The sequence below is a fragment of the Chamaea fasciata genome, unplaced genomic scaffold (genome assembly GCF_029207755.1).
Source record: "Chamaea fasciata isolate MVZ Bird 193981 ecotype frontalis unplaced genomic scaffold, bChaFas1.0.hap1 SCAF_11, whole genome shotgun sequence".
NCBI lineage: Eukaryota > Metazoa > Chordata > Aves > Passeriformes > Sylviidae > Chamaea > Chamaea fasciata.
Window position 1 is genome coordinate 25,280,811 of NW_027094096.1, and position 25,489 is coordinate 25,306,299.

Below are 25,489 nucleotides of genomic sequence, written 5' to 3' on the forward strand. Positions count from 1 at the left end.
GCCTTATGGACTCGCACACGTCACAAAACCATTCTTTTGCTCCCAGTGAAAGAATCAGAGCAGGTGTGGAAAGCCATAAAACGCCTTTATTTGGAGAAACACGAAGTGGTTTGTCTCCAAGTACAGCGGGAGGAGCCCCCTGTAGCTCTCAGGAGGGTCTGTTTGAACACAGAAGTGAGAGCTGAGACTGGCAGCAGGGCATCGGGTGGTTTGGATGCCGATGTAGGAGTCCTCCCCTCCTCCTGGGGGTTGCTCCCGTTCCTTTGGGTGGTTTGTTGGGACGCTGCACCACACCTGTGGGGCACTGCTCACATTGTGAGGGCTTGGCAGGGTGTCAGGGATGGCATCCAGGTGACACCGCACAGCAGAGGGCACCATGGGTTTGGAGGTGTTTGCCCTGCAACAATGTGCTGCAGAGCCACCTCCTCTCGCTCAGGTTGGTGTGCCTGCAGGTCTCAGAGAAATGAGCACTCAGCATCACCAGGTCAGCTCCAAGATGAACCCCAGGTGCTTTTTGTTCAGATCCAGGTAATTGGCTTAATGAGAGGCTCGGAATTTTGGTCTTCGGGGGAAAGTCCTGGCATGCACCCGTCCACAACTGAGACTGGGAAAGGCCACAGGCCACAGGATACGAGTGCTGGACTTGGAAGGGAATGGAGACCTTTCTGCTGGAAAAAGCTCTGAGGAAGCCTGTTAAAGACCCACAAAGTGTGTTAGTTACACGGGATAGTGCTAATGTGCTGTATTGTGTGCTGGAATGACTACTGGACTAAGGCTTGACACTGAGTGACTGCAGACACTGTTCGCCTCCCTTAAAACACGATGGATTAAATTTTCCTTTTCTCCACTGTACTTGCGTAACCACAATTTAGGGATAAGAGGTAAATTGTGATCTAACCTTTGCTGGTTTGCTTTTTTTCCTAAACAGCAGCAGGCAAGGTGCTGGTTTCATGAGCTGCCAGAGCTGGCCCAGCTGGACCCCATCATCTAACAACTGCTTTGGGCAAAAGTTTGGCCAGGGATGTGGGACATGAAGCCAAACCCCTGTGGGTTTTACCTGTCTCTCACCAGAACTCGTGTTTCAGAGGGAAAAGCCATTGGCGAGCACATCTGTGTGAGGAAATAGTTTTGCTCCTGGGAAGTTCATTGTGGAGCTGGGCAGGATTCCAGGTGGTCCATCAGGTGTCGACGGGGTGGAGAGGGGGTCTGTGTCACTGCCCTCAGGGAATGATGGACTTGCCCAAACGAGCTGGGATTTCCCATTGACACCACAGGAGCTCTCCAGGTGCTGCTGGCATCACCTGCTGGGCAGGTGTGACTCCAGCTGCCTGTGCCAGACACCAAATGGTGTCAATCAGTGCGAACTGCCCCGGGACATCCAGCTCCTGCAACTGCATCTGCTGGCTCATCCTGGGGATTTTCTGGGAAACTCCCAGGGCCTCGGTGCAAGGATTCCTGTGCAGAGACAAACCGCACTGCAGGCGTGGGTTCACCATGGAGAGCAGGGATGCAGAGCCAGGGCTGTGGAAGCAGAGTACACGGTGTCTCTGCAGTGTCAGCTGCAGGTTGCTGGTTTCTCAAATAAAATTTTTCGTGGGCTACAATGCTGAGCACTCTGGCAGCGCAGCTCAGGAATGGCAAACTGATTCTGGGAGCTGCCAGGCTCAGCCCAAACCCAGGAATGACATCCAGAAGGTGCAAGCAGATCCACACCCCATCACTCTGGGGCAGTAGGGTTTGGGCAAGGGGGTAAGATGCCAAGGGCTTGGGCTTCATTTTTGTAAAATAGGGCTGGTGCTTTTTATTAGGAGTTGTGAGGGTAAAATGTAGTTATGGTGCTTTCAGCTGAGGGTGAGGAGGGCAGTTCAGGACGTGGGGATGCAGGGGCATCCCTGGGAGATGAGCTAGATTTTTTATTTTTGTTCCAATTTGAATTTGCTTCTCAAGATGTGATTTACTTCTTGAAGATCTTGGGATTTTTGCAAAAGCTCTATGGAAGCCTACCCAGAAACATCCACTGGGCTCAGAGCAGCAGCACCCTAAAACCAGCAAATCCGTGACAGAGGGGGGGTTCTCCTGGGTGTTTAGGTATCTAAAAACCTGCTGATTTTAATAGGGCTCATGCAAATGTCATTTGATGCAAACCTATGTGACTGCTGAATATCTATCAATTCAAATTTTGACAGGAAGTGCTGGTTTTCCAGTATATTTTATTTTTTGCAAGAAATACAATAGGACATGATTTTCTGCTTGTGCGTGCCTCCATCAAAGGTACTTTTGTGAATTGAATGAAGCTTTCTGGGAAAGTCCTTTTGACCTGTTTCATCACCAATTTAACTCATTGCCAAGAAAGAAAATGCAGCCAAATTGTTCTTGTTTATTTGTGAAGCTTTGATATAAAATGTAGAGCTAAAAAAGCTTTTAAAACTGCGACTGTTTAATGAATGAACTTTCAGTTATTTTCCCTATGGGCTGTTCACATTCAAGTCAGTAAGAACACAGCAAAATTTTGACTCTTGAAGTCTCTGCATTTTTATTTTTTTCAGTCAGAACTGGCAAGATGTGTTCCCACAGGGAAGATTTTCCAGAAAGGAAAGGTTCAACAGCCTGAAAAAACTCTCTCCTGCAGAGTTGCCCTGTCTGCCATGCCAGTGAGCAGCCTGCAAGGACTCTTGTCTTCCCCCCATGAAAAATGGATCTCAAAAACCACGTCCAGCCCCAAAACTGCATGGGGAGGCACAACTGTGCCCTTTCCTGCAGGGAAGGCTTTGGGGAGAAGCTGCCAGGAACAAGAGGTGCTGCAGAAATGCCCTGGGAGGCAGAGGAGAAAAGCTTTGTCTGTGCTGGGAAATGTTTGCCGGGACAGTCCGGGCTGTCAGCTGTGCCAGCACAGGTTGTTTGCCACTGTCCTCTGCGCCTGCAGCAGCCGCTCTGCCCCTGCTCACCCTGCCAGAGACAAGGCAGGAGGAGCCTTGCCCCTTGTTGGCACCTGAGACAGATCGATGATGCCTACCTTGGACTGACTTCACCGTTCTTACGCTCTTCCATTCTTGCTCATGCTTTTTTTTTCCCCCCCCAGTGAAGTTATTTCTTACAGCTTGGGCAGGGTCAGGTTGGATGGGGCTCTGAGCAGTCTGATCTAGTGGGTGGCATCCTGCCCATGGCAGAGGGTTGGGACTGGAGGGTCTTTAAGGTCCCGTGTATGTTGTGTGATTCTCTGAATAACAGATTCTCTTGCTCGCTCAAGACAAGAAATGCTGGATTCGTTCATCAGTGCGAGTGGGGACGTGTGTCTTTTTGGAGGCATCAGACAAAAGTTGATTTTATGATGTAAAAGTGAGGATTATCCAGGTTTTGAGGTTGGGGGTTTGTTTTGTGGGGTTTTTTTCCTGCTTTCCATATAAAAGCAGTTCATTATGTTCAGTACCAGTTTGGAGCAGCAGTTCCTATTCACCATCTGCACTCAGCACGTGCTGGTGTGACCCCACTGGCTTTAGAGAATCCATATAGAAAAGTTTTGGTGCTGAGGGCAGCAACACTAATGGCTGGTGCAGTGACAGCTGCAGTGTGTTAAATGTTTGTGTTCCCCGCTAGACATGAAGCATTTTCCTGCTTGTGCAAGAGTCCTATGAAGGTGGCTAATTTTCCTTAATAATAATAATAATTTGTATATTTTGCTAGATTTGTCCAAGCACTTGTAGAAACACGTCCATTTCCTCAGTTGGAAGGAAGGAAGAAGTCCTGTCCTCCCTCCCAAAGGATCAGCCAGTCCCTTTCTTTCTGACTTTTATGACTCCAGATCAAATGTTTTAAATTTCATTCTATACACAAAGTTGTGGAAATTTTATGGTGCTGGTAGAGCTAAAATTTACATTTTCTCCCGATGACATGCTTAGGCTAAATGGAATTATTAGTATGTTTGTAGTTTGTATGCAGAAATGTGTCTACACAGGGCTTTAATGTTGCAGTTACTTGGCTATTTTAGACAAAATAGCCTCATCAAGTTAGTTATACAGATTTGGGGAACAAAATTAAAATACTAATATAAAAAAATAATAAAAAGTCAATTAAAGTCCAGTCGTGTGAATTGCACGGGACCCTCCCCCACCACAGAGCCACAGGGTTATAAAGGGTCTCATCACTTTATTTCTTTTTCTGTTCACATTTAACAGCACAGACACAGCTGAGGTTTGAAACACCGATGTGATGCCGGGTGTGTGTGATTGGTTTGTTTGTACAGACAGGTTGTTACTGAGCTCACACTCGCACCCTCTTGCCGCGGTTCCCGAATGTCTTGTTTCCCTGAGTTGCATGAATTTTGCCACCAGACCTGCTTGCCAGTGAGAGAGTGAGACAACAGCGTGGACAGCGGGGTGCCCGTGGGCGGAGGTGAGGCAGGAGGTGATCCTGCAGTGCCTTGGTGTGGGTGTTTGCACATAAACCCTGCGCTCCTGGAGTGGGGAGGGCACAGGCTCAGGTGCCACCAAGGAGCAGCAACCAGCCCCTGGCCGCAGGAAAAGTGACGGAAAAGACGCTGAATATACAGAAGAGGCCAGTTTCTCTGGTGAGTTCAACCTGAGTAGCTGAAGGTGTGACGGGGGGAAAGTGGCCCATCGGTGTGAGCAGGGGGTTGAAGGCGGGAGAGTTCTGCCAACACACAATTCATTAGGGAGAACTCAGATTCATCGGGGAGAAAGGGCTGGGGAGCAGCTGGGGATGAGCACTAGAACCAAGGGAACAGAAAGCCGCTATCACACATGCATGCTCCAAAGCTCTCTCAGCTCTGTAGGGCACAAACCCCACAATATAAGAGAGACAATATAAGCCATATTCATTAGCACAAAGGATGGAACATTTTCTGGTTTGCCTTGAAATGGCTCACTTGAGGTATGAAAATCTAATTTAAGGAGTTTATGAATCAAGTATGAGAATGTGTCGGCCTGTGTCCTTTGATGCGGATTTTTCTATTACTTTCTCAGGTCACGGCGGTTAAAAAATGCAAAACGTTCTCAATTCAACACTGCAGCAAACGAGCACAACTGCACGCCAGGCTTTACAGGGGGATGTGGCACTGGGAACAGGCTTGAAACAGAAACATGGGGGTTTACAGGCAGGATACCTGTCCTCAGCAAGCTTTGGGGTGCGCTGGGGTGCAGTTAGGGACAGGTAGCCACAGATAATTACAGATATTGAAACAATTAAAAGCTTCCAAGTTCAAACACAGTCAAGTCATTCACAGTCAAACTGAGCAGAACAAGTACAGATGATTTAGCCAGTAAAAAAAACAAAAAAACAACAAAAAAAAAGACTTTGGTGGGTGATTGCATTTCACATTTTTATAGCATCACTGCAGGCCTGAAGTCAGCACTGTCCTTGTCCCACTGATACATATTTTAAAAAAATATTTCAGTACAGTCACGTTCTAAGCCACTTCTGTGAAGGCGTTTTTTTTGCTTCCTTTCTACTTGGATGTGAGATGAAGGTTATTTATTTTTCAGCATGTTTAAAAATTATCCATTTTATCTCTCTTTTTTTTCTTTTTTTAAGAAATCATTTTCCTCACTCAGAGGAAAACGTGACCTTACTTAAAAATTGATATTATGAAAAGTGTATCAAATTTCCTGTTTACTACTCCAAAAAGGCAATTCAGTATCCTCTCTCTAGGGTCTGGTTTAGATGCTAGCAAAATTCTTAGCAAAACTAAAGCTAACTCTGGAAAAACTCAGCTGGAATTGGCGCCGCTGAAGTCGTACAAACTCTCGAGTGAAGTGGGCCACGTCTGCCTGGCCTGTGTTCAAAAACCAAACGGGCAAAAGCAGCACTAAAATAACCCCTGGATAAATCCTGACCACGTGTCTCTCCTCTCAGAGTCCCAGACTTCGGGGTTTTTCCCCCTCAGGTCTTTCACTGCCCGCACCGCCCCTCTCAGCCCACGCGGGCGATGACTGAAGCGCCACTTCCAGCTTCCAGCGCTGGGATTCCCGTCCCCGTTGCCCCGTTCCCCTCCCGTGTTTGGCTTTCTGAGAGCCTCGGCGGGTGACGCTGGGCGCCCTGGTGTCATGTGAGGACGCTGGGCTCTGTCCAGCCGCGGGAGCTGCCCTGCTTGCTGCTGGAGAGGCTCTTCCTGGGCGGCGCTCGGAGTCCGAACAGGCGGCAGGCGGCCACGCGGTACTTCCTCGACATGATGTTGTAGAGGATGGGGTTGATGGCTGCGCTAAGGTAGAAGAGGACAAAGGACACCAGGTTGCAGTACTGGCTGATCACTGCTATCTCCAGGGACCCCGCTTCGAAGGATTTGGAAAACAAGTAACGTCCGACGTGAAAAGGCAGCCAGCAGAGTATGAACGCGAACACCACCGCAACTAAAATAAAAATGGCGGAAGGAAGCGTGTTAAGTGTGAGTATCAACAGACAGGTGGTTAACATTCTGTCTTGCGGCTCTGCTCCTTTAACAAATGAATCACGGGGTGTGAAAATGCCTCCCCCGAGCTTTCAGTTGTGTCTCAATGCATTCTCTGAGAGTATAAATTGGTGATACTTAGTGCACTTGCACCAGGTCTAAACAGACTGCCGGAATAGTGCCCAACTAATCTGATGTAGCAAACTTCTGACCTATAAAACTTATGTTTGCATAGACAGAGCGTTAAAGAATCCAAACGGTGACAAAAAAAAAAAAAAAAAAGAAAAAAAAAAAAGTGTAACCATCTATCATCTGCAGTGTTTTACAAAAGCAAATTATGTGTGATAGACTCAACGCTGTGGTTGGTCATGAAGAATGTAATCACTGGGAAGCAAAATTATTTAAGACAAAAAGAAAAATTGTTAAAGGCAAAGGCCCCAAAATAAAACACAGAATGGGGACTTGTAGAGCACAAATGCCAGGATAAGAAGAGGAGAGTGGCGCACCCCTCCAGTTTGTCCATTTTTTTGGCACATGAGTTACTCCCAAGAAGAGTAAGACTAAATGTGAAGTACATAACTGCATAACGATACAGTATACCTGTAATACTGTAAATGCAACCACTGTAGTAATACGTGTAAATTTCACATCTGTACAATAACGGGAAAGTGTGTCTATCTGAACACTGGCCCACTGGAATTCTCATCTGAGAGAAAGGGAAACGGTCTCTGTTCACTTCCTGTGCACCTTTGACCTTTGTTATTTTACGTAATGCTCTGAGTGTATCTATTAATATCTTACAGACAGAAAAACCAGAAAACTCGAGCAAGGGTTTCGTTTCTGACATTCTTAAGCAATTTTTACAGTTATCCTGTTCATGGAACCACAGAATTGTTTGGGTTGGAAAGGAACTTAAAGAAAATCTTTTTCCAAGCCCCCTGCTCTGAGCAGGTTGTTCAAAGTCCAGTCCAACCTGGCCCTGGTGGGCAGGTTGTGTTAGCAACCTGCTTGTGTGAGCAATCCTCACATCCTCATATCATGTCACAGAAGATAACAAAATTCCAGTTGCTGAGAGGAATGCTTACAAGTATCTTTCCCCAGAAATTCTGCACCAGCATTCCCAAGTTTAAAAGGATGCTTACGCAGGACTTGTGGTGAAGTGGAAAGCACCGGAGCTTGAGGTTCACAATAGCTTTTCCAGCTCTGTATCTTCTTGAGCCAACCACTTCCAGTTTTCCCTCACTATCCCCACTACAAAATTCAGACGATTCCCTAGCTCACATGGGGATTTGAATCCACGTAATGAATATTATCATGGTGGTCATTATGAATGAACAGAGTTTAAAGCACAGTCTATTATGACTAGAATTTTAAGCACATATTTGTATTTTAAACACGTAGTGCATTTTAAGGCATGCAATATCCTTGGTCAGGCTTTTGATGGTTTGATCTTCGAGCCTGCAGAATCCCATGGATTTCAATAGGAATGGGGTGTGACAGCTCCTTTGCAAGTCAGGCTATACATTTAGGTGTTTGATTTCAGACCCAGAAGCATAACCTGCCTTTACAGTTAAAAAACCTGCTGATGCTCATCCCATTTACTTGCTGTTCCATGACTTGATAAAGCCTCAGAGAATGCCTCCTAAATTTTAAGCAGAACAGTAACACCAGTGAGAGTTGACTGCATTGAGCACCTGCTGCCACTGAGCCCTCACTAACTTCTTCCCATCTTTCCATCAGGAATCAGACTGTTGTCATCTAGGGAATATTGGCTCTCTGTCAGAGGACAGTCTTGCCACTGCCTGGCTGTTCTCAGGCCTTGTAAAATGAAAAAAAAAAAATAGTGCCTGAAATATTGCAATGTTCGTGGCAACACTTCAGAGCAGAAATAAGCATTTTTTATTTCAAAATTCTTTACAGTTAAGAATATGGAAATATAGACGTGGCAATAATATATGTAATTTACTTGCAGTCAGTGGAAGTTCATAATCCTGAACCTCTAGAAATGTAAACAATTAATTACTTCCAAGGTCACGCTTACCAGACTGAAGTAATTCTATTGATCGTAAAACATAGCTGAAAGGGCATAAAGAATGCTGCAGGTTCTTTTATTCTTCCTGCTGTTGCATAGTAATAAATTAGGACATGAACACAAAGATCAGACAGGCTCCTGTTTGATAATTAAGGTACTCAGGACTCACTGCCACCTCTTGTCTGCCTCATTAGCCCACCACTTCAACCCTGCTGAAAGGAGCCTGTGAAAGCTTCTTCCTGCAGAGCATCTCGTCCCCTCCGAAGTCCAGGGGATGACTTGCACTGCAGAGGACTTTTGGCTTGGATAAAAGCACGCAGCAGCAGGATTCTGCAGCTCTCAGACACTAAACTGCAGGACAACTTTCTGGGTTGGTGTATCAACCTGCCACTAGATGCACTGACTTAGTACATTAAAACTTGTGTTTCCATGTGCCAACCACGAGTGTTGCCTAAAGCATCTCTAGCAGTGCCAATATACAAAGTTAGGAATGACAGTGTCTGTTGTCCTGATCCTGTTTTCTTACAGTCTGTGGGATTTTACAGCATCACAGACCTCAAAGGAGACACAGTGCTCCTGGTTCAGCATATCCTGGGGTTTTGCTAATACGAAAATGCAGATTAATTTTCATAAGCTTACACAGCCGTGGTAGGAAATAACCCAAATTTGCTAAAACCTTGATACTCCTCCTATGAATCTTAAGTGCACATCATGCCCTGCCTGTCTGGCTGTAGTCTGCAGCTCAACTTCACGGCTTGAGAAGGGTTTGGTTTTGTTTAAAAATCAAATAAACTGTTCTCTGTAAATAACACTGGTATCCACAACCAAAGACCAAAAATGCCTAAAAATCTCCAGGGCACGAGCTAATTATAACTGTAGTATTTGTCCTTGTCAGGGGTTCTTATTAATGTTTGTTTAACTGTTTGGGAGTCCCCAGCTCAAACCAGCTAGAAATAAATCTAAGGGAGGAGGAGAGTTATTCTACAGACACCCTGAGCTTCAGCCTTTAGTGTGAAGCATCTTCTTTCCTTTGGAAGGAGCTACAGTAAACTATCAGAGAGCTCCCCGTCTTTTTCTGTCTCTCACACACACACACATAAGCACACGCATCCTTTTGGAAATAAAAAAAACCAGAGCAAGAGGACTCGTACCTAACATTTTCACAGTTTGCTTGTTGTTCTTATCCCTGATGGCAGTGTTTGGACCGATGTTCTTCCTCTTCCTCCTCCAGAGCTTCCTCCCGATGAGGCTGTAGAGCACGGTCAGGCAGAACACGGGCAGGAAGAAGAAGACGCTGGAGGTCCAGACCATGATGGTGAGCAGCCCCGAGCGGATGGCGTACTCCGTGGCCCGGCACTCGTTGGTGCTCAGGGGGTTCGTGCCGTTCTCGTGCTCGACCCCCACCAGGATGAAGATGGGGCCGGCGCTGAGGAAGGAGACGGCCCAGAGGAAGAGGATGACCAGCTTGACCTTCCCCTTGGTGATGATGACTTTAGCTCGCAGGGGGAAGCAGATGGCGACGTAGCGCTCCACGCTGAGCGCCGTGATGTTGAGGATGGTGGAGTAGGTGCAGCTCTCGCTGATGAACTGGAAGAGCTTGCAGAGGAGGTCCCCGAAGTTCCAGGGCCGGTACTGCCAGAGGCGGAAGAGGTCCAGGGGCATGCAGAGGAAGATGAGCAGGTCAGAGAAGGCCATGCTGGACAGGTAGAAGTTGGTGGTGGTCCTCATGTCCCGGAACCGCGACACCACCAGCATGGTCATGAGGTTGCCGATGATCCCGATGACGAAGAGCAGGACGCAGGCGACGGTGATGCCCGTGAGCACGGGCACGGGGAACAGGTGCAGCGGGGGCTCGGCGCCCGTCCGGTTCTCCGCGCCGCGGCCGCCCGCGCTCCCCTCCCGCATCCTGGCGCCGCGGGCTGCGCATCCCCGCCCGGCGCGGAGCGGCGCGGCCCCGCGCGGTCCCCGCTGCGCGCCCGGGCAGGTGCGGGGCCGCGGGCGGGCGGGGACGGGCGGGGACGGGCGGGGACGGGCGGCCCCGCTCCGCCTCTCCGCGCTCCGCCGCTCCCCGCGGCCCGGGGCGGGCGGGCGCCGCCGCGCGTCACAGGGGACGTGGGCAGCGAGCGGCCCCGCTGCCACCCCCGCGGGCCGCTCCCCGCGCTCCAAACTTTCTTACCGAGCCCCGGTCGCAGCAACACTCAGCCCGTGCCCGGTCCGGCCCCGGTCCCGCTTGGGCGGGTGCGGATGTCGCCGCTCGGTGTTCCCGCAGCCCCGGTGCCGTCCCCGGGTGCGGGTGTCGGTGTTCCCGCAGCCCCGGTGCCGTCCCCGGGTGCGGGGGTCGGTGATCCCGCAGCCCCGGTGCCGTCCCCGGGTGCGGGTGTCGGTGATCCCGCAGCCCCGGTGCCGTCCCCGGGTGCGGGTGTCGGTGATCCCGCAGCCCCGGTGCCGTCCCCGGGTGCGGGTGTCGGTGATCTCGCAGCCCCGGTGCCGTCCCCAGGTGCGGGTGTCGGTGATCCCGCAGCCCCGGTGCCGTCCCCGGGTGCGGGGGTCGGTGATCCCGCAGCCCCGGTGCCGTCCCCAGGTGCGGGTGTCGCTGTTCCCGCAGCCCCGGTGCCGTCCCCGGGTGCGGGTGTCGGTGTTCCCGCAGCCCCGGTGCCGTCCCCGGGTGCGGGTGTCGGTGTTCCCGCAGCCCCGGTGCCGTCCCCGGGTGCGGGGGTCGGTGTTCCCGCAGCCCCGGTGCCGTCCCCGGGTGCGGGTGTCGGTGTTCCCGCAGCCCCGGTGCCGTCCCCGGGTGCGGGTGTCGGTGTTCCCGCAGCCCCGGTGCCGTCCCCAGGTGCGGGGGTCGCTGATCCCGCAGCCCCGGTGCCGTCCCCGGGTGCGGGGGTCGGTGATCCCGCAGCCCCGGTGCCGTCCCCGGGTGCCGTGCCCGTGTCCGTGTCCCCGGAGCAGGGCTCCTTCCCCGGCGCTGTCCGCGCTCTGTCCCCGCACACTCGGCCCCGCGGCGCTCAGCACACGCGGCCGGTCCCGCAGCCTCCTCGCTCCGTATCTTTGCTCTGCCCTTGGATCTTGGCAGGAGCCCGGCCAGGCTCCAGTTCAGTGAAGCTGCAGCAGTCACCCTCTTCTACATGATTTACCTGCAATTAAATTTCCATTCGGCGTGTTACTGCTGTCCTCTGCTCTGCCCTTTGCAGGCAAAGACAGAGCCGTGCTTCCCCAGCTGCAGACTCCTGTTGTGTCCAAGAAACAAGATGTGAGCAGAACAAGGTGAGATCAGAGGCAGTAAAGTAACTTCCCACACATCTCTATAGGGTGCATCTCTCCACCTTTCCAGCTTGCTCCCACAAATTGTAAGGGTATGTGTGCTGCAGCACAATCTTTTTTTCTTTTTCACTCCTGTCTCTCTAGAGGGGCTGGATCTCGTGTCCCGTCTCTCAGGGGGCAACCAGTGCTCTGAATCCACGCTGGCATCTGCCTTAAGCATAGAATCATGGAATAGTTTGGGTAGGAAGGGATCTTAGAGGTCATCCCATTCCTACCCTGCCGTGGGACACCTTCCAGCAGCCCTGGCTGCTCCAAGCTCCCCCCGTTCAGCAGGGAAGCAGGTCTGCGCTGCTCCCCTGGGTGCACTCCAGCACTGGCGTTCCCATTTCACGGCTGCGGGGCTTTGCCGGAGGGTAGATAGAGCACAAGGGTGGTGTGCCCCAATGCTGAGTTATTCTGTGCCTCTGAATGTGCCTGTTGTCTGTAATTTGTGCCTTCCGTAATCATGCAAGCATTAGCCTCAGTGCATTGTCCATATCCTAATTTGGATGATATATTTTTGCAGTTTCACTGTAATCAGTATTCTCATTCCTGCTCATGAACTGTGAGACAGTTTTGCAGCAAGTTACTCAACAGTTGTTAAATTTTATGAGGGATGGCTGCACATTATTGCAGTTGAAAAGGAGGAAGAGCCTAATGTACTCCTCACTTTGTCTGCCCAGCTGCCTGTATAGTTGTGTTATGTGTTTCTGAATAAAAATCATGGGCTTTAGACCACTAAGATACAGTTATTTAATATTAGGATTGTGTCCCCAACCTTATTTAACATGACATTGCTTTATATTATGGAGGAGATGGCAACTGCTTCTGTGGTTAGGCTGCCAAATACTTTGCATTATATTAAGGAATTATCTCACTCCTTTTTAAAGTTTCTTTTCCCTAATCCATTCTCAGACCAGTGGTGTTAGCTGCAGGATGTTGATATTTACCAGAGAAAATGGCCCAAAGCTATAAATGTGACTTTCTATGTAGAGGGACCTTCATGAAATTCTTTCAGTTTTTGCTGAACTATGTCTTGTCAAAAATGACCATTTCTCTTTCCCCAGGGAGAGAAATTTTCTAGAATAATAACTGAATTGTGGTGTCTGTACCAAAATCAAGTACCCAACGCTGAGTGAGCACCAGATCTGTACACTGCAGACAACCTGAGCTTGCAATGCAATGATTTAACCCTGAATTCCTTGGGAGTTTGATGTGTTATGAGCCAGTTGGATCACAACTGGCAATTGTACTTCAAATCCAGCAACACTGATCTCCTTCTTTAAAAAAGGGAATCATGAGTCAAGGGCTCCTCCGGCTGCTTTTCCTTCATGGGGCTGGGTAAGGGCCAGAAAAACATGTCAATTGAGAGAGAAGAAAAGCAGCTTTCGTTTTCTTTTTGATTTCTTTGGCAATTGCAGGACAAATTTGGATGGAATATAAAGATTTGTCATCCCACCAACACTGCATGGATCCCTGCTTTGGCTTTGCCACATGCTAAAAGACAGTGGTGCAGATAGTGGTGATAGAAGAAGAGGTAAAACCGTGAGAGAAGATGGCTTTAGGCCCCCAAAAGTTATCTACCAGCCCTCAGCTGCAAGAACATTAGGTTCATGTTGCCAACAAGACAAGAGTGAAGTCATTGGTTTTACTGCAATGACAGAAAGGGGCTGAAGTGAAGTACTTTTTATTCAATTTATCCACTAGCTGCATGTATGAGCAAACCAGATATTAAAAAGATAATTTAGAAAACACATTATACCTTTCATGGAACTCCTAAATTATTCCTGTTTCTCTTCAGTAGCTTCAAGACCGCGCTGAGCACTGGAGATGAGGTAGAAGAGTTTCTATTTGTGGAGTTTTGAGATCTCTCTCCTATGTTCCATCCTTTCAATTTTCTTCTCATCCAGCAAAGTTCTAATTCTTGTTTATATCAGTGTTTGTTGTCATGGAAATATCTGAAGGCTTTGAACCTGCAATCATTATGTGTATATTGTGAAGAGAAGAAACTGGAAAACAGACTTCAAGGTAGATTCATTTTAAAATGATGCACCTCCAGAACTCAGAGAGAAGCAAATTCAGTTTCTCTGTTATACCCAGGGACAGAAGGTGTTTTGACTGCTGTTATAAATGTGGTTTACAGCAGGAAGTAGCACCTGGTGTATACTTTCAAAGGTTATGGTTTAGCAACTCTCCTCACTGAGGAGCGCTGATGGAATAACAATAATCCAGCTTAATAATGTAAAACACAGGATGAGCTCAAATTACTTTATAGTTGTTTATATGGCAGTAATGTCTGCCAGCAGAGTTCAAAGCACTGCTAGTTTATTAATCAGCAAAGCTGTGCTCTGCAGTCACTAATTCAGAGGTTTAGACTCAGCTTTCGGCTGTGCTGGAGCTCACTGTGTCACTGTGTCACACCTGGGCACCGTGTCCCTCTTCCTCAGACTCACTCCCCAAATTCAGGGAGAACGTGATGCTTGATCCCTTGGTGTAGTGGCTCCACCCCTGCCAAGGCAGGGACACCTTCCCCTGTCCCAGCTGCCCATCCAACCTGACCTTGGACACTTCCAGGGATCCAGGGGCAGCCACAGCTTCTCTGGGCACCCTGTGCCAGGGCCTGCCCACCCTCACAGGGAACAATTCCTCCCCGGTATTCCATCCAACGCTGCCCTCTGGCAGTGTGAGTGCATTCCCCTTGGCCCTGTCGTTCTGTGCCCTTGTGAAAAGTCCCTTTCCAGCTCTCTTGGAGCCTCTTTAGGTCCTGGAAGATGCTGGAAGTTCTCCCAGAGCCTTCTCTTCTCCAGGCTGAACAAACTTCTTCTCTCGTAGTTTGGTAATGGGTAAAGATCAGATATTTTGCTGCTAAATAAGAATTCCCAGTGCTTAAATAATTGCTTAAGCCCTGAAACATGAGAAGTACCTCAAGGGAAATGCTCAGAATTTTGTCCTCTGGTCACAAGATCATTTCCAGGGATTTCTTCAGCCTACTGCTTCCAGATGCTGTTCAGCAACTGGGATCTGGAAGGCAGTTATATGGGATTACATAATATGGCATTGCTCAATGGTTTGCATTGCAACCATGTCTGGCATTTAGTGGATTAGATCTGATACCAATCAATATCAAAGAAATTATTTAAGACAGGGCTGTTATGGATGACACCAATAATCACTGTGAGACTAAATAACTATTTAGTAAAAACATTTTATATAAAAGGCATGTAGAAAATTTACAATATTCACACGTTAACAGAACCTATAAAAATTTGCTACATATTTCATTCAGCATAAAGTGAGATGAGAAGTGTGAGCCAGGACACAGCACAAACAGAACTTGCTGTATTTTTCCACTCTTGTTCAAAGATGTCCTGCCTGATACCCATTGATAATCTTCCCCCCAAGATAAGATCTGTCAAACATGCCTTCAGATCACTCAGAAAATTATTATTTGGTGCGATTCCTGTTGCAATATGCTCTGCATGCAGAGACCAAACCTGATAGCAGGGGTCAGTCCTGTGCTGAAATCACCAAGCCCAGTCCATCTGCAAAGAGAACCTACGAAAGTCCTTTCTCCAAGGTAAAAGATGTACAGGTGTGTAGGGCATGGCTCTGGTCTCCAGCCTTTCTGGCAGGGACAAAGTTTCTGAATTAAATACTGAAATCAGGAAGAAAACTGTAGGAATGTTTTCTGTTCTCTGCCAAAACAGATGATTTGAGAAGGAGGCAAACCAACGTGTTCCAGTAAATGGTGAAGAATTTCACGCATTTGACTGCCACTGAAAACAACGTGTGTGACGCCGTTAAACAGCAGGCAGAGGTTAAAACTCATGATTTTCAGCTTACACTGGTGTGTTTCTTTGCCCTAACCTGCCAAAAAGAAGGGTGTTCCTGAAATTCTTCTCTTGCTGCTCCAACACAGGTGTTTAAGTGAGCACAGGTAGCTGTCTGCATGGGCAGATAAACAGAGGGGCTGGTGGCCGCTAATCCCCCGCTGCTGGCTGGGCAGGGAGATGAGCCAGGCCTGTTTACTGCTGAGGCCCATGTGCAGGGGCTGCAGTGATTTAATTACCAGGACATGCAGGTGAATGGGAGGGTTCCCACGGCAACCCCAGCGTATTCAAAAAATAGCCAGCCAGACTTTATCCTGCCATCACTCTGTTGATGTAAAGTAACATTTGCAGAACTGTCTTCCTTTCCCTCCAATATTTTTTTTTTTCACCTTTCCCACTGTTTCCTCCAAATCTGGGCAAAATGCACTCATGGTGCAAATTTGCTCTTCCTCCACTGACAATGCTACAGATGTGCTGATTTACACTACCTGACTTTTGCTGTGCAGTGAACCCAAACAGTCTAAACTTTCAAATCCTTTTAGTACAAAATAGTCATTTTCATTGAGTTAAAAAATATAATTCATTTTTTAAAAAATGTATTTTACAAAATGAAACGAAAAAAAAATTGTGAAAATTTCCCCCCCCCGTTCCTAAAAATAAAATCAAATAATTACAGAATTACCTAAATAAGCAGCATTTTAAGTACACATGGTTGTGCCTGTTTTCCTTAAAATGTTAGTCATTGGGGTGTGTTATTCTACATTACATCCTACCAAACAGACCAGTACAAATAAACATGGAAGAATCTTGTCATGCCTAACTTGCTGCAAATTTTCTCACAGAATTCAGGATTTACAGACACGCACCTTTTTTTTTTTTTTTCTGGATCCAGTTCTTGTTGTCAACAAATGTAACAGCAACTGCTTTACTGAACTTATTGGGAGCCTGGTGAGATGTCTGCAGCGCAGCAATTAAGTAAATAGGCACTGTTACAAAATGTTGATCAAAACACAGATTAATTTCAAAAGCTCTCCGGTGCCATTCCAGCAGCTGTTCTTATGTACAATATCCCGCACAAGACAAATGTGTTCACTCAAGACACGATCCTGCAGAATGCTTAAGCACATACTTAATTTCAAGCATGTGGATACCCTGATGTAGTCAAACTGCTCGTGTGCTTAAAATTAATTAGGTGCTTAAGTGCTTTGTTAGACGAGCTGAAGGCGTGCGGCTTCCGCAGAACTCCTGTTCAAAAAACTTCCTGGAGAAATTCCACGGGCACTTGGGCACGGTATGTCCAAAGGCTCCTTACAGGAGCTGACACATTCAAGACAGGGTCCCAATGGAGACCACAAATAAAATTTGATATCCAGCCTCAGCCTCGGGTAACCAGACCTGGAGCATCCGCCATCCCTTGTGCCACAGCTGAGGCAACCCTGCCGCCGGTGAGTAGCACCTCACCTGCCCCAAAGGTATCACCCGAGGGCCGTGAAGCCCTCACGCATTCCCAGCCTGGCCGCCTGTGCCGGCACACGGCATTGCCACCCACAGCCAGCTGCTGCTGCTGCTCTTCCTGGCTGCTGGGACAGAACTGGTGAGTGAGCTGAGAAAGGGCAGTCGGCAGCTTTTGCTTGCTATCTCCTATTTTATAGGAATTTAAGCTGTCCCTGACTGGAGAAACTGGGCCGTTGGGGATCGTGATTTTCATGTTCTAACCGATCATAAAGGCTCCAAAAAAACTTGCTTCTTTGTCCGTGTCAACTATGTCACTGTTGCTGACAGAGACAAAAATCCTGTCCTCTCTCTTCAGCTGAAACACACCACCTTGATAGATGGAATAGAGTCCATATTCCGCCTTTTTGGACCAGCAGCTCGTCCTTGCACTTTTCATCAGCAAAATGGGCTCGGGGTAATTAGTCAGTTTGTAAACATACTGGACCAGCTGTTTGGGGTTTCTGATTTGTCCCAGCAAATCTGAGTCCTCGTTCTCGTTTTCACGGAAGCGGAAGTAAATTTGTGAGTAGATGTAATAAAAGCCTGTCTGGGGTATCACTAACTCGCCATTTCTCAGCTCCACGTTGTAAAGGAAGGAGTGGCCTTTTCTTGATGATTCCCAGTTGTTTATTTTGTGTCCAATTCCTCTTCTGGGCAAAGTATTTACTTGGGGAAAAAAAAAAAAAAAAAAAAGAGAGAGAGAGAAATGTTAACTTAAAAACCAGGTAGTGAAGCCAAGTGTCTGCTAGCTGAGGAGCCTGGTTTTCAGTAACACGGTAAGGGAACCTGCTCTTCCCAGCAGTTCATTAGGTCCATTCTCACAGCAATTTGATGGTCCGTAAGTAAGCTTTATGCGGGAATTAACATGAACTGCCTTTATTTTTAATAGTTGTGCTCCCAAATAAGGGAAAAAAAGATTATGTTTTTACTTGGTAACAAAGTTAAAATATCCATTAGTGTCTGATACCCTCTGAAGGTGCAGAAAGCCGAGCAAGCCCTTCATTAACATGGTCTGAATGTCAAGTCTCTCCTGTCTGTCTCACATTTCTAATAGGTCTGTCACCATAGCAGCTGGGACTCGCACAACCGGCAGAAGGAAATGAAGGAAAAGAGGAAAACTTAGCACTAGGAAGGGCATTTGAATTTCTCTTTGCCCCAAATGAAGGTTCCAAAAGAAGGGTTAGGGAGGCACCCAGAGGAAATGGGCTTTCCCTCTGTTTGGCGAGAATTAGCAGAAAAAAAATCCACGTCTGGGACGGTTTGTTCCCCTCTACTAACCCAACGCAAGTATTGAAAGGTGTTTGTGAGCACGAGGCTGGCAATGGGAGAGCAATTCAATTAATTCTGTGGTGTTTAAGAGTTGCTCAAGGTCTGTCCTTACTGCGTGAGGACAGGGAGCTCCTCCTGCTGCTGCTGCCCGTCAGGTGCGCGGCGATCCTGCGGCCGGGGCTGCGCGGCTGCTGCCCCACCGCGTGCGGCAGTGTCAGAGTCCTCTCCACTGGAAGGGAAAAGAAACCCCACGTCAGATGCGAGGACTTCAGGAAGCACACCTGCTCCATCTGGCTCGATTATAAGGGATAGGTACAGTCACTTTTTTAATGGACTGAATCATAGGCTGATGGCTAATTATTGCTGGCTAACGAGGCTCAAATTCCGCTTTCGTTCTTGCTCATGGAATGTCTTTAAGTGTCTCTTTGTTCTCCTTTATTTCCCTCCCTCTGCCTTCAAGTCGTCAACAGACAAAACAACCCATAGTACTCAATTTAATGGTTAAATATTCCTAATCTCCCTGTGAATTTCTCCTGGAGGTTGGAATGCTTTCCCCCAGCATGTTTAGTGTGAGCTTCAGCAGAGCCATTCCTTAACTGATCTCTGCAGCTCTGCGCTGCATGATCCAGGAGCTGGGGTACAGGGAGGGCTTTTAAAACACCCCCCATAACACATGGGACTGAGATCTAGAGGCCGAGTCCTCTGCATCCACCGCGGTTACCTTGCTCTACCCACTTGACAGTAATTCTGGCTCCTGAAAATGTACCTTCTAGTAATAAGTAACCATTTTTCTATGACTTGATGCCAGTACAAGATCGTAGTCAGTTTTCCGCCCTTTTAAAAAATCAAGTCATTACACACCAAGTGTCACTAGCAGCTCTTTTTAGCCACAGATAATAAAATTATTACAATACCGTTGATTGCAGATATGTTTTCCTCGTAGCTTCTTGACATCATCTGTCAACAAACACAATGAAAATGAATTAGCTTGTCAGCTGGGGCTGACAGGTGCACAAAAAGACACACTCTTTTTTTACTCATGAATAAAGGGGAGTTTGGATTTGATCAACAACCAAATGGGGGGGAAAAAGCACCTATTAGTTTGTTGTAATAAAGAATTTCTATGTTTGCGTCTTTTAGGTAATGAAAGACATGGGAAAACATTTTCAAGAGCTCGGGCATAAGTCTATTGAAAAATCTGAATCTCATGCTTCTCTCAAATAAGAGAAGCACCAGCTTCCATTGACAGAATTTATTTGGCAGTGTAACTACAGGGTCTTAGATCTGAGAAATTAAATTAAATTAAATTAATTTTTATACCTCTACTTATCTATCTAAACTCTTAATCCAGCATATTTTCCTCTGTGCATTCCCTTCTTCATAACTGTTGGCTGACTGCTGAGGCGAACCAGTTTGGTGTGGACAGTGGTGCAGCAGTAGCAAGTGTGGTGATGATTTACCTGGTGAGTAACAGTAGTGTTATCATAATTGTGACTTCTCTCTGCCCCCCAGGCTACCTTTTTCTAGGCAGTCAGGGAGCTAGTAGGTGTATTAGATGTGTAAACATCCACCAACTTAAACAATGCTTTCTCTGTGCAGAAGTTCAGGGACTTCACTGGCAGAGCTTCCACCAAAGGAGCTGAGATCTCTGAACACAAATAGAGAATCTGTTTTGGACTGCAAGATCTGTTTTTGCCAGGAGATTTCAGCCACAAGAGAACTTCTCTGGATGAGCTTGTTTGTGTGCTGGAGATGGGATTTTGAAAGCCATTCCAGAAGATTCTAGCCTCCGTGATTTTTCAGCCAGACTGACTCTGTTCTCTGTAGCCAAATTTATGTGTATTGTGTGTAAGTCACGCGGGAGGTGCTCTTTGGGAAGGTGCTGTGCCTGATGCTGTGTGCTCACTTGCTCTTTCCTCCACCACTGCATCACACAGCTCATGACTGGACCCCTCCTTAGGCACTTTTGTACCCCTCCCTGTGTTAAATTTAATCTCATTTTCTCTCCCCAGTCTCCCTGTATTTCCGAAGAGGGAGACAGCTCTGATAGCACCGTGATCTGTATGGTCAGGTAGAAACCCTTTACCCTGAGGCATTTCAGACAGGCCAACCCATCACTGGAATTTGCTTAGCACAAGCTGATAGTCTTTGCTTTATTATTTCCCGACTGCAGTGAAACCACTTTTATGGGTTGTTTTTTTTCTTCCGCTTCAGCGCAAGCACTCTGCAGCTGGAGCCGCGGCCCGACAATCGCTTTGCAATAAAACCCTCTGAGCCTCCTTCGTTCTGCCATTAGGATTCCTTCAGCTGTAACATCACTGTTCCCAAGTACCTTTTTAATTAACTTTCCCAGGTGCCACTTTACTTGCCAGCAGGGATCAGCTTCTCTGTCCTCACTCTCGAGGAGCTCCAGGTCCTGGATGGAATTCCCGATCTCCTCCCCGGTGAGACAAGCGATGCCGCTCTTGGAGTACGAGTCCTGGAGCTGCAGACAGGGAAAAGCCAGGACTTCTCATCCATGTGTTTGCAGCTGTGCTATGTCACCATGGGCACTAAGTGCTAAGAGACCCACTTTCTTTTCTCTCAAGCATTTTCTAGTATGGTGCAAGTAGGTGCTATACGAACAAGAGGATTTCATTCATCCTCATCTGAGATATTTAAACATGAGGGCATACCCCACACGCAAAAAGATGCTTGCATTATCTCCATGGGCATAAATCTGGTATCCAGTATTCATTTTAATAGGTTTTGTGAAAATTCAACACCCGAATCCCTGATGTTGCAAGTTTACATTCCCTAGTTCTGCATTAGAAACATTTCTTTTGCACAAGATTGTTTTTTAAACAAGTAATTGAGGAGGAAATCAAATACTTGAACTAAAAGCATTTTCTATGCTGTCTTTTCAGCCAATTGCATTTATAATCCAGACCTTTGCTGTTATATATATCTGTACCGCATCCTCCCCATATCCAGTTTGGGGTCTCTCCTAACAGCATTTGTCCTAGCAGTCCAGACAACTGAAACGACATTTGAGTCCAAATAAAATTACAATGCTAGATGTTTTCGACATGAAAATATCAAATATCTATCTGTATTCTCGAGTCACGGAGAAAACATTTTTCTGCTCAGATTGAAGAGATTGGCCAAACTCCTCCTGGCTCCAAGGGAATCTGACTGGGAGAGTTCTCCTAGTGGAAAGCTCTCTCCAAGCTCCCTGCAGATGTGACTCCAGCTGGCGCTGTTGGCCGGTGTGGGAGCACAGAACCCGAGGGCAGCCCTTGTTTGCTTTGAACTGGGCTCCCGCTGCATCAGCTGCACACTGGGCAGGCTTGTGGAGCCAGCAAAGCACTACAGGAACTCGGAGGAAACAGCAACAGACATGCAAAGCATTCAGATGGAGTCCTGGTAGTAGCATTTAAATTTCGTTTTTTTTCAGTTGTATTAAAAAAAGCTTGGTTAGGTTTGCTAAACAGATGCATTTCTTTTTCTACAAGTACCAGTTTTTAGCTGTCCTTGATACTGGGGTATTGAAAGCAACAAATGGATTTCCTCCTTCAAACTCCAAGCTTTTCCTGGTTGTTACAAAACAAAGAGATTTCCTGCCACGGGGGAAGGAGATTTCACCTCCTTCAAGTCCCACCTTCAGTTTGCAGCAGCAGATTCCACCGAGTTTCAGCTAGGACTTGAAATTATGTATTTTGTAGGCAGCAGAAGGAAAAGGGGCCCCCACTACGAGTGTTTGGGAGGGTTTCTGTGTCTTTGCCAAGGAGCACAGTGGTATTTTAAAATCAGATTTCAAGAACTCAAAGTGATTAATATTACGTGCTCACTGAGGTAAAACTACAGGCTCTGACCGACTTAATTATACAATGAGCTTCTATAAAAAAAAGTAGTTTGACGAGTTTAAGAGAAGAAAGCCAAACACAGGCAAGTTGTGTGGTTACTGTTTATTCTCTTGCAGACCTGTCACAGCTCAGCTCCCAGCTTTGCCCTCCCATCTGGGAGCAAACAGATGTGCTTCTGCCTCCACCTTCCTGCTCACTTTTCCCCCAAAACAGCTTCACTCTCCTGGCACTGAACCTTGCTTTGTATGCAGTTTGAAATTCTCAGGAAATGCAACCTTGCAGCAGCACATCATGGAACGGAGGGACTGGGATTTCTCTTGTAAGATTTACTCTAATCAGGTTTATCTGCAGCACTGAACCCTTTGAGGACACAACTCCTGCAGGAATATGATCTTGCAGAGCCTCTCTCCTGCACTAGGAGTGGTTACTGGACTGTTTTTGAAACAGAAGGAAGCCTGAGGTTGTTTTCCTTGCAGCCCTGTATCCTGAAGCGTAAGAACTTTATTGTGTCAGTACTTCCTCTTAGAGTAAAACAGTTAAACAAGGTCATACTCCTAGTCCTAATCAGGTTACTACAGCTGTAGTGGACAAGGCCTGCTAGTTACTAGCAGGCTTTTTGTAAAGACAGAAATACCTGCAGTCTCTGCAGCCACAGTAAGTTGGTGCAGGCGCAGAAATGCAGGTATTGTGAACAGACAAAGGGAAGAAAAATGTGCAGGCAAAAATCATAGTTCATCTACAGAGATTTATTCCACATGCACATGTGGATGTGGGCTAGCAGGCTGTGTCTAGACGAGGTTTTTCCTGTCTATTGTGCACCAAATGGCACATGCAGGAATACTTGGTTAAGGTTCAGAGCCAGCAAGCTTTGTTTGCAGCCCAGCACAACTTCAGTTTGGACAGATTGATCCCTTCACAACAAACGCAGGCTTGTTATTCTTCAGAAGCCGTGAGCTGTATTTTGGGCAAGTCCCTGGGACGTGGTTGTGTCCCAGGTGTCCACGTTTGAATAGAAGGAAGGAAAAGATAAGTGCGGTTACTAATTACTTAAATTGGCATGTTTGTTAGCAAAGAACTCTGAACTGTGTGCATTGAGGAAATGAAGATGCCTTCATATGTTTTTCTTCGTTACCTGATTTCATAAAGTCAGCACATTTCTGTGACCACCCCACTGCACAGCCACAGCTGTAAAATCAGCAGAAAAATCTGTTTTATACATTTTGGGAGTACGAGCATTGGCTCCTATTGCAGAACCTTGCACACCCTTCGCCTCACAGGGAACTCTGACATCTCAGAAGACTCCACCTATTAAATCTAGTGTGGGATAAATGCATATATAGCATAATATGCATAACTACATTATTATTAATAATGTAATTAGTTATGCATTACTGAGTGCATATATACCACAGTAATTTCCATTTATGCAATGCCTTCTGCAGTTGTAGAGGTACAGAACACTCACCTGCAGGCAGGTTTACCTGTGTGCCAGGAGTAGCAACACCCAGGCACAACTTACAGCAGGACAGTCAGTTTGGGGTGAGAAATTCATGGAATTTCTGAGCAACAAGGGTCCTTAAAAAGCAGGGCCACACACGCGGGGCTACCAACTAAATTCAACTTTCTCGGAGTGTAAGTGATCTTCTGCAAGGAGAGGGAAGAGTTAAGCAGCAGCTGGCGGGCCTCAAGGGTGGCTGCAAGGAGACCAAAGCATCTAGACTATACAATGGGTATTCTACAAGATATTCCGCGGTGTTTGCTGTCTGGTGCGGTTCCTTTAGGATTAGTCACAGCCTTAAAACCACGTACCGTCCTAGAGGAAGCATCTAGGAGGCATTTGAGCGTCCGTCGGCGGTGCTGCCGCGTCCAGCTGACAGCGCCTGTCCCACCCGGCGCTCCCGCACCGCCGAGGCGATGGGGCGGCGGATTGGCGCTCTAATGGGAAACACATTTCCCGCAGAAGCGCACAGCTTTGTTCTCTCGGGTCTGACGCCGTACCTGCCCCGGGCCCGAGCTCCTTTCCCCGCGCTCCGCCCGGCCCGGCCGCGCTGCAGACAAAGGCAGCGGAGCTCTTTGTCCGCTCACCCAGCCCGGGGATGCCGCTGCATCCCTCGCCCCCGCCCGCCCAGCCGGCCCGTCCCGGGGGACACAACGGGGACAGCGGGGTCCCCCCCGCCGCCCAGCCCCCGCACAGACCTGTCGGAGCTCGCTGGTGAAGTAGAGGAAGGTGACGGCCACGCACACGGACTGCAGCAGCACGGCGGCCAGCAGCACGGCCCCGCAGGTCTGCGCGGGGCTGGGGCCGCCCGCCGGCAGCATCCTGGGGCTGGCTGGGGCGGCGGGGCCGGCCTGGGGGCTGCGGGGGCTGCGGGGGCTCCGCGGGCTCCGGGCCGCTGTCCCGCAGCGAATGCAGCCCCCGCGGCCGCCGCGCTCAGCCCGGCCCGCCGGGGGATGGAGCGGGCGGGGCGGGGAGCGGGGACACTCCCTCGGCCGGACCCTCCCTCCTCTCCCTTCTCGCCCTTCCCTCTTTGCTTTCCCTCCGTCCTCTCCCTGCTTTCCCCGCTTCCTCTCCCTGCTCTACCGCCCTGCCCTCCCGGGCTTTTCTCCCCGCTGCCGCCGCTTTCTCCGCCTCCCCCAAGTGCTGCTAAGATGTGCGGTCACTGCTCAGCGCTGCTGGAGCATCTCCGAGCAAACTCTCTGAGACAGGAAACTCTTGCACCAGGGAACTCTGGAAGATGGTTTTGCAAAGGCATTAAGGCTCTGGTTATGTGCGCAGAGAGGCGCGGAGTTTCCCGAATTCGCGTTGTGCAATAAAATCTTGGAATCGCAGATTGGTTTGGGTTGGAAGGGACATTAAAGTTCAGCTCGTCCGACCCCCTGCCATGGGGCAGGGACACCTTCCACAGTCCCAGGCCCAGCCTGGCCCTGGTCACTTCCAGGGATGGAGCATCCACAGCTTCTCTGGGCAACCTGTGTCAGTTTTTCATCACCCTAAGTGTAAAAATCTTTTCATTGTTAATTATTTCTTTCTTATACCTAATCTGAATCAAGGCTCCTTCAGTTTAAAACCATTACCCCTTGCTCTGTTGAAGCAGACCCTGCTAAAAGGTCTGTCCCCTTATTTTTTATTAGCCCCCTTCAAGTACTGAAAGGCTGCATTGAGGACTCCCCGGAGTCTTCTTTAGCTGAACAAACCCAATTTTCTCAGCCTTCCTTCACAGGAGAGGTGCTCCAGCCCTCTGAGCATCATCTGGATTCACTCCAATAGGTCCATGTGCATCCTATTCATGTCCTTTCCTTCTGTAGAGCTGGTACCCCA

At 48.1% G+C, this 25,489-nt stretch overlaps 2 protein-coding genes across 3 annotated transcripts; both read right to left on the reverse strand.

The window, feature by feature from the left end:
• Positions 1–4,138: 4,138 nt before the first annotated feature.
• On the reverse strand, positions 4,139–10,337 carry GHSR (growth hormone secretagogue receptor). Of its 2 annotated transcripts, none has more exons than XM_066193736.1 (2): positions 9,584–10,337; positions 4,139–6,214 (listed from the first exon to the last, which is right to left on the reverse strand). In XM_066193736.1, the coding sequence occupies exons 1-2, from the start codon at positions 10,335–10,337 to the stop codon at positions 5,865–5,867; spliced, it is 1,104 nt and encodes a 367-aa protein (XP_066049833.1). In that variant the 3' UTR covers positions 4,139–5,864. The 2 variants fall into 2 exon arrangements, with proteins under 2 accessions (XP_066049833.1, XP_066049834.1); XM_066193737.1 differs by having other exon boundaries at positions 6,000–6,362.
• Positions 10,338–14,917: 4,580 nt separating this feature from the next.
• TNFSF10 (TNF superfamily member 10) lies at positions 14,918–24,530 on the reverse strand. Its single transcript, XM_066193738.1, has 5 exons — positions 24,367–24,530; positions 20,658–20,810; positions 19,240–19,282; positions 18,438–18,554; positions 14,918–17,722 (listed from the first exon to the last, which is right to left on the reverse strand). The coding sequence occupies exons 1-5, from the start codon at positions 24,487–24,489 to the stop codon at positions 17,274–17,276; spliced, it is 885 nt and encodes a 294-aa protein (XP_066049835.1). The 5' UTR covers positions 24,490–24,530; the 3' UTR covers positions 14,918–17,273.
• Positions 24,531–25,489: the final 959 nt, after the last annotated feature.

Bases quoted from the DNA above. Each gene is read 5' to 3' on its own strand.
- TNFSF10 (XM_066193738.1), bottom strand. From the start codon at position 24,489: ATGCTGCCGGCGGGCGGCCCCAGCCCCGCGCAGACCTGCGGGGCCGTG. The intron at 20,811-24,366 runs GTCTGTGCGGGG...CCCTGTCTGCAG, and splicing joins TCACCAGCGAGCTCCGACAG to CTCCAGGACTCGTACTCCAA. The intron at 17,723-18,437 runs GTAAGGACAGAC...TTTTTCCCCAAG, and splicing joins GAGCTCCCTGTCCTCACGCA to TAAATACTTTGCCCAGAAGA.
- GHSR (XM_066193736.1), bottom strand. From the start codon at position 10,337: ATGCGGGAGGGGAGCGCGGGCGGCCGCGGCGCGGAGAACCGGACGGGC. The intron at 6,215-9,583 runs GTACGAGTCCTC...CTTCTACCTTAG, and splicing joins GCAAACTGTGAAAATGTTAG to CGCAGCCATCAACCCCATCC.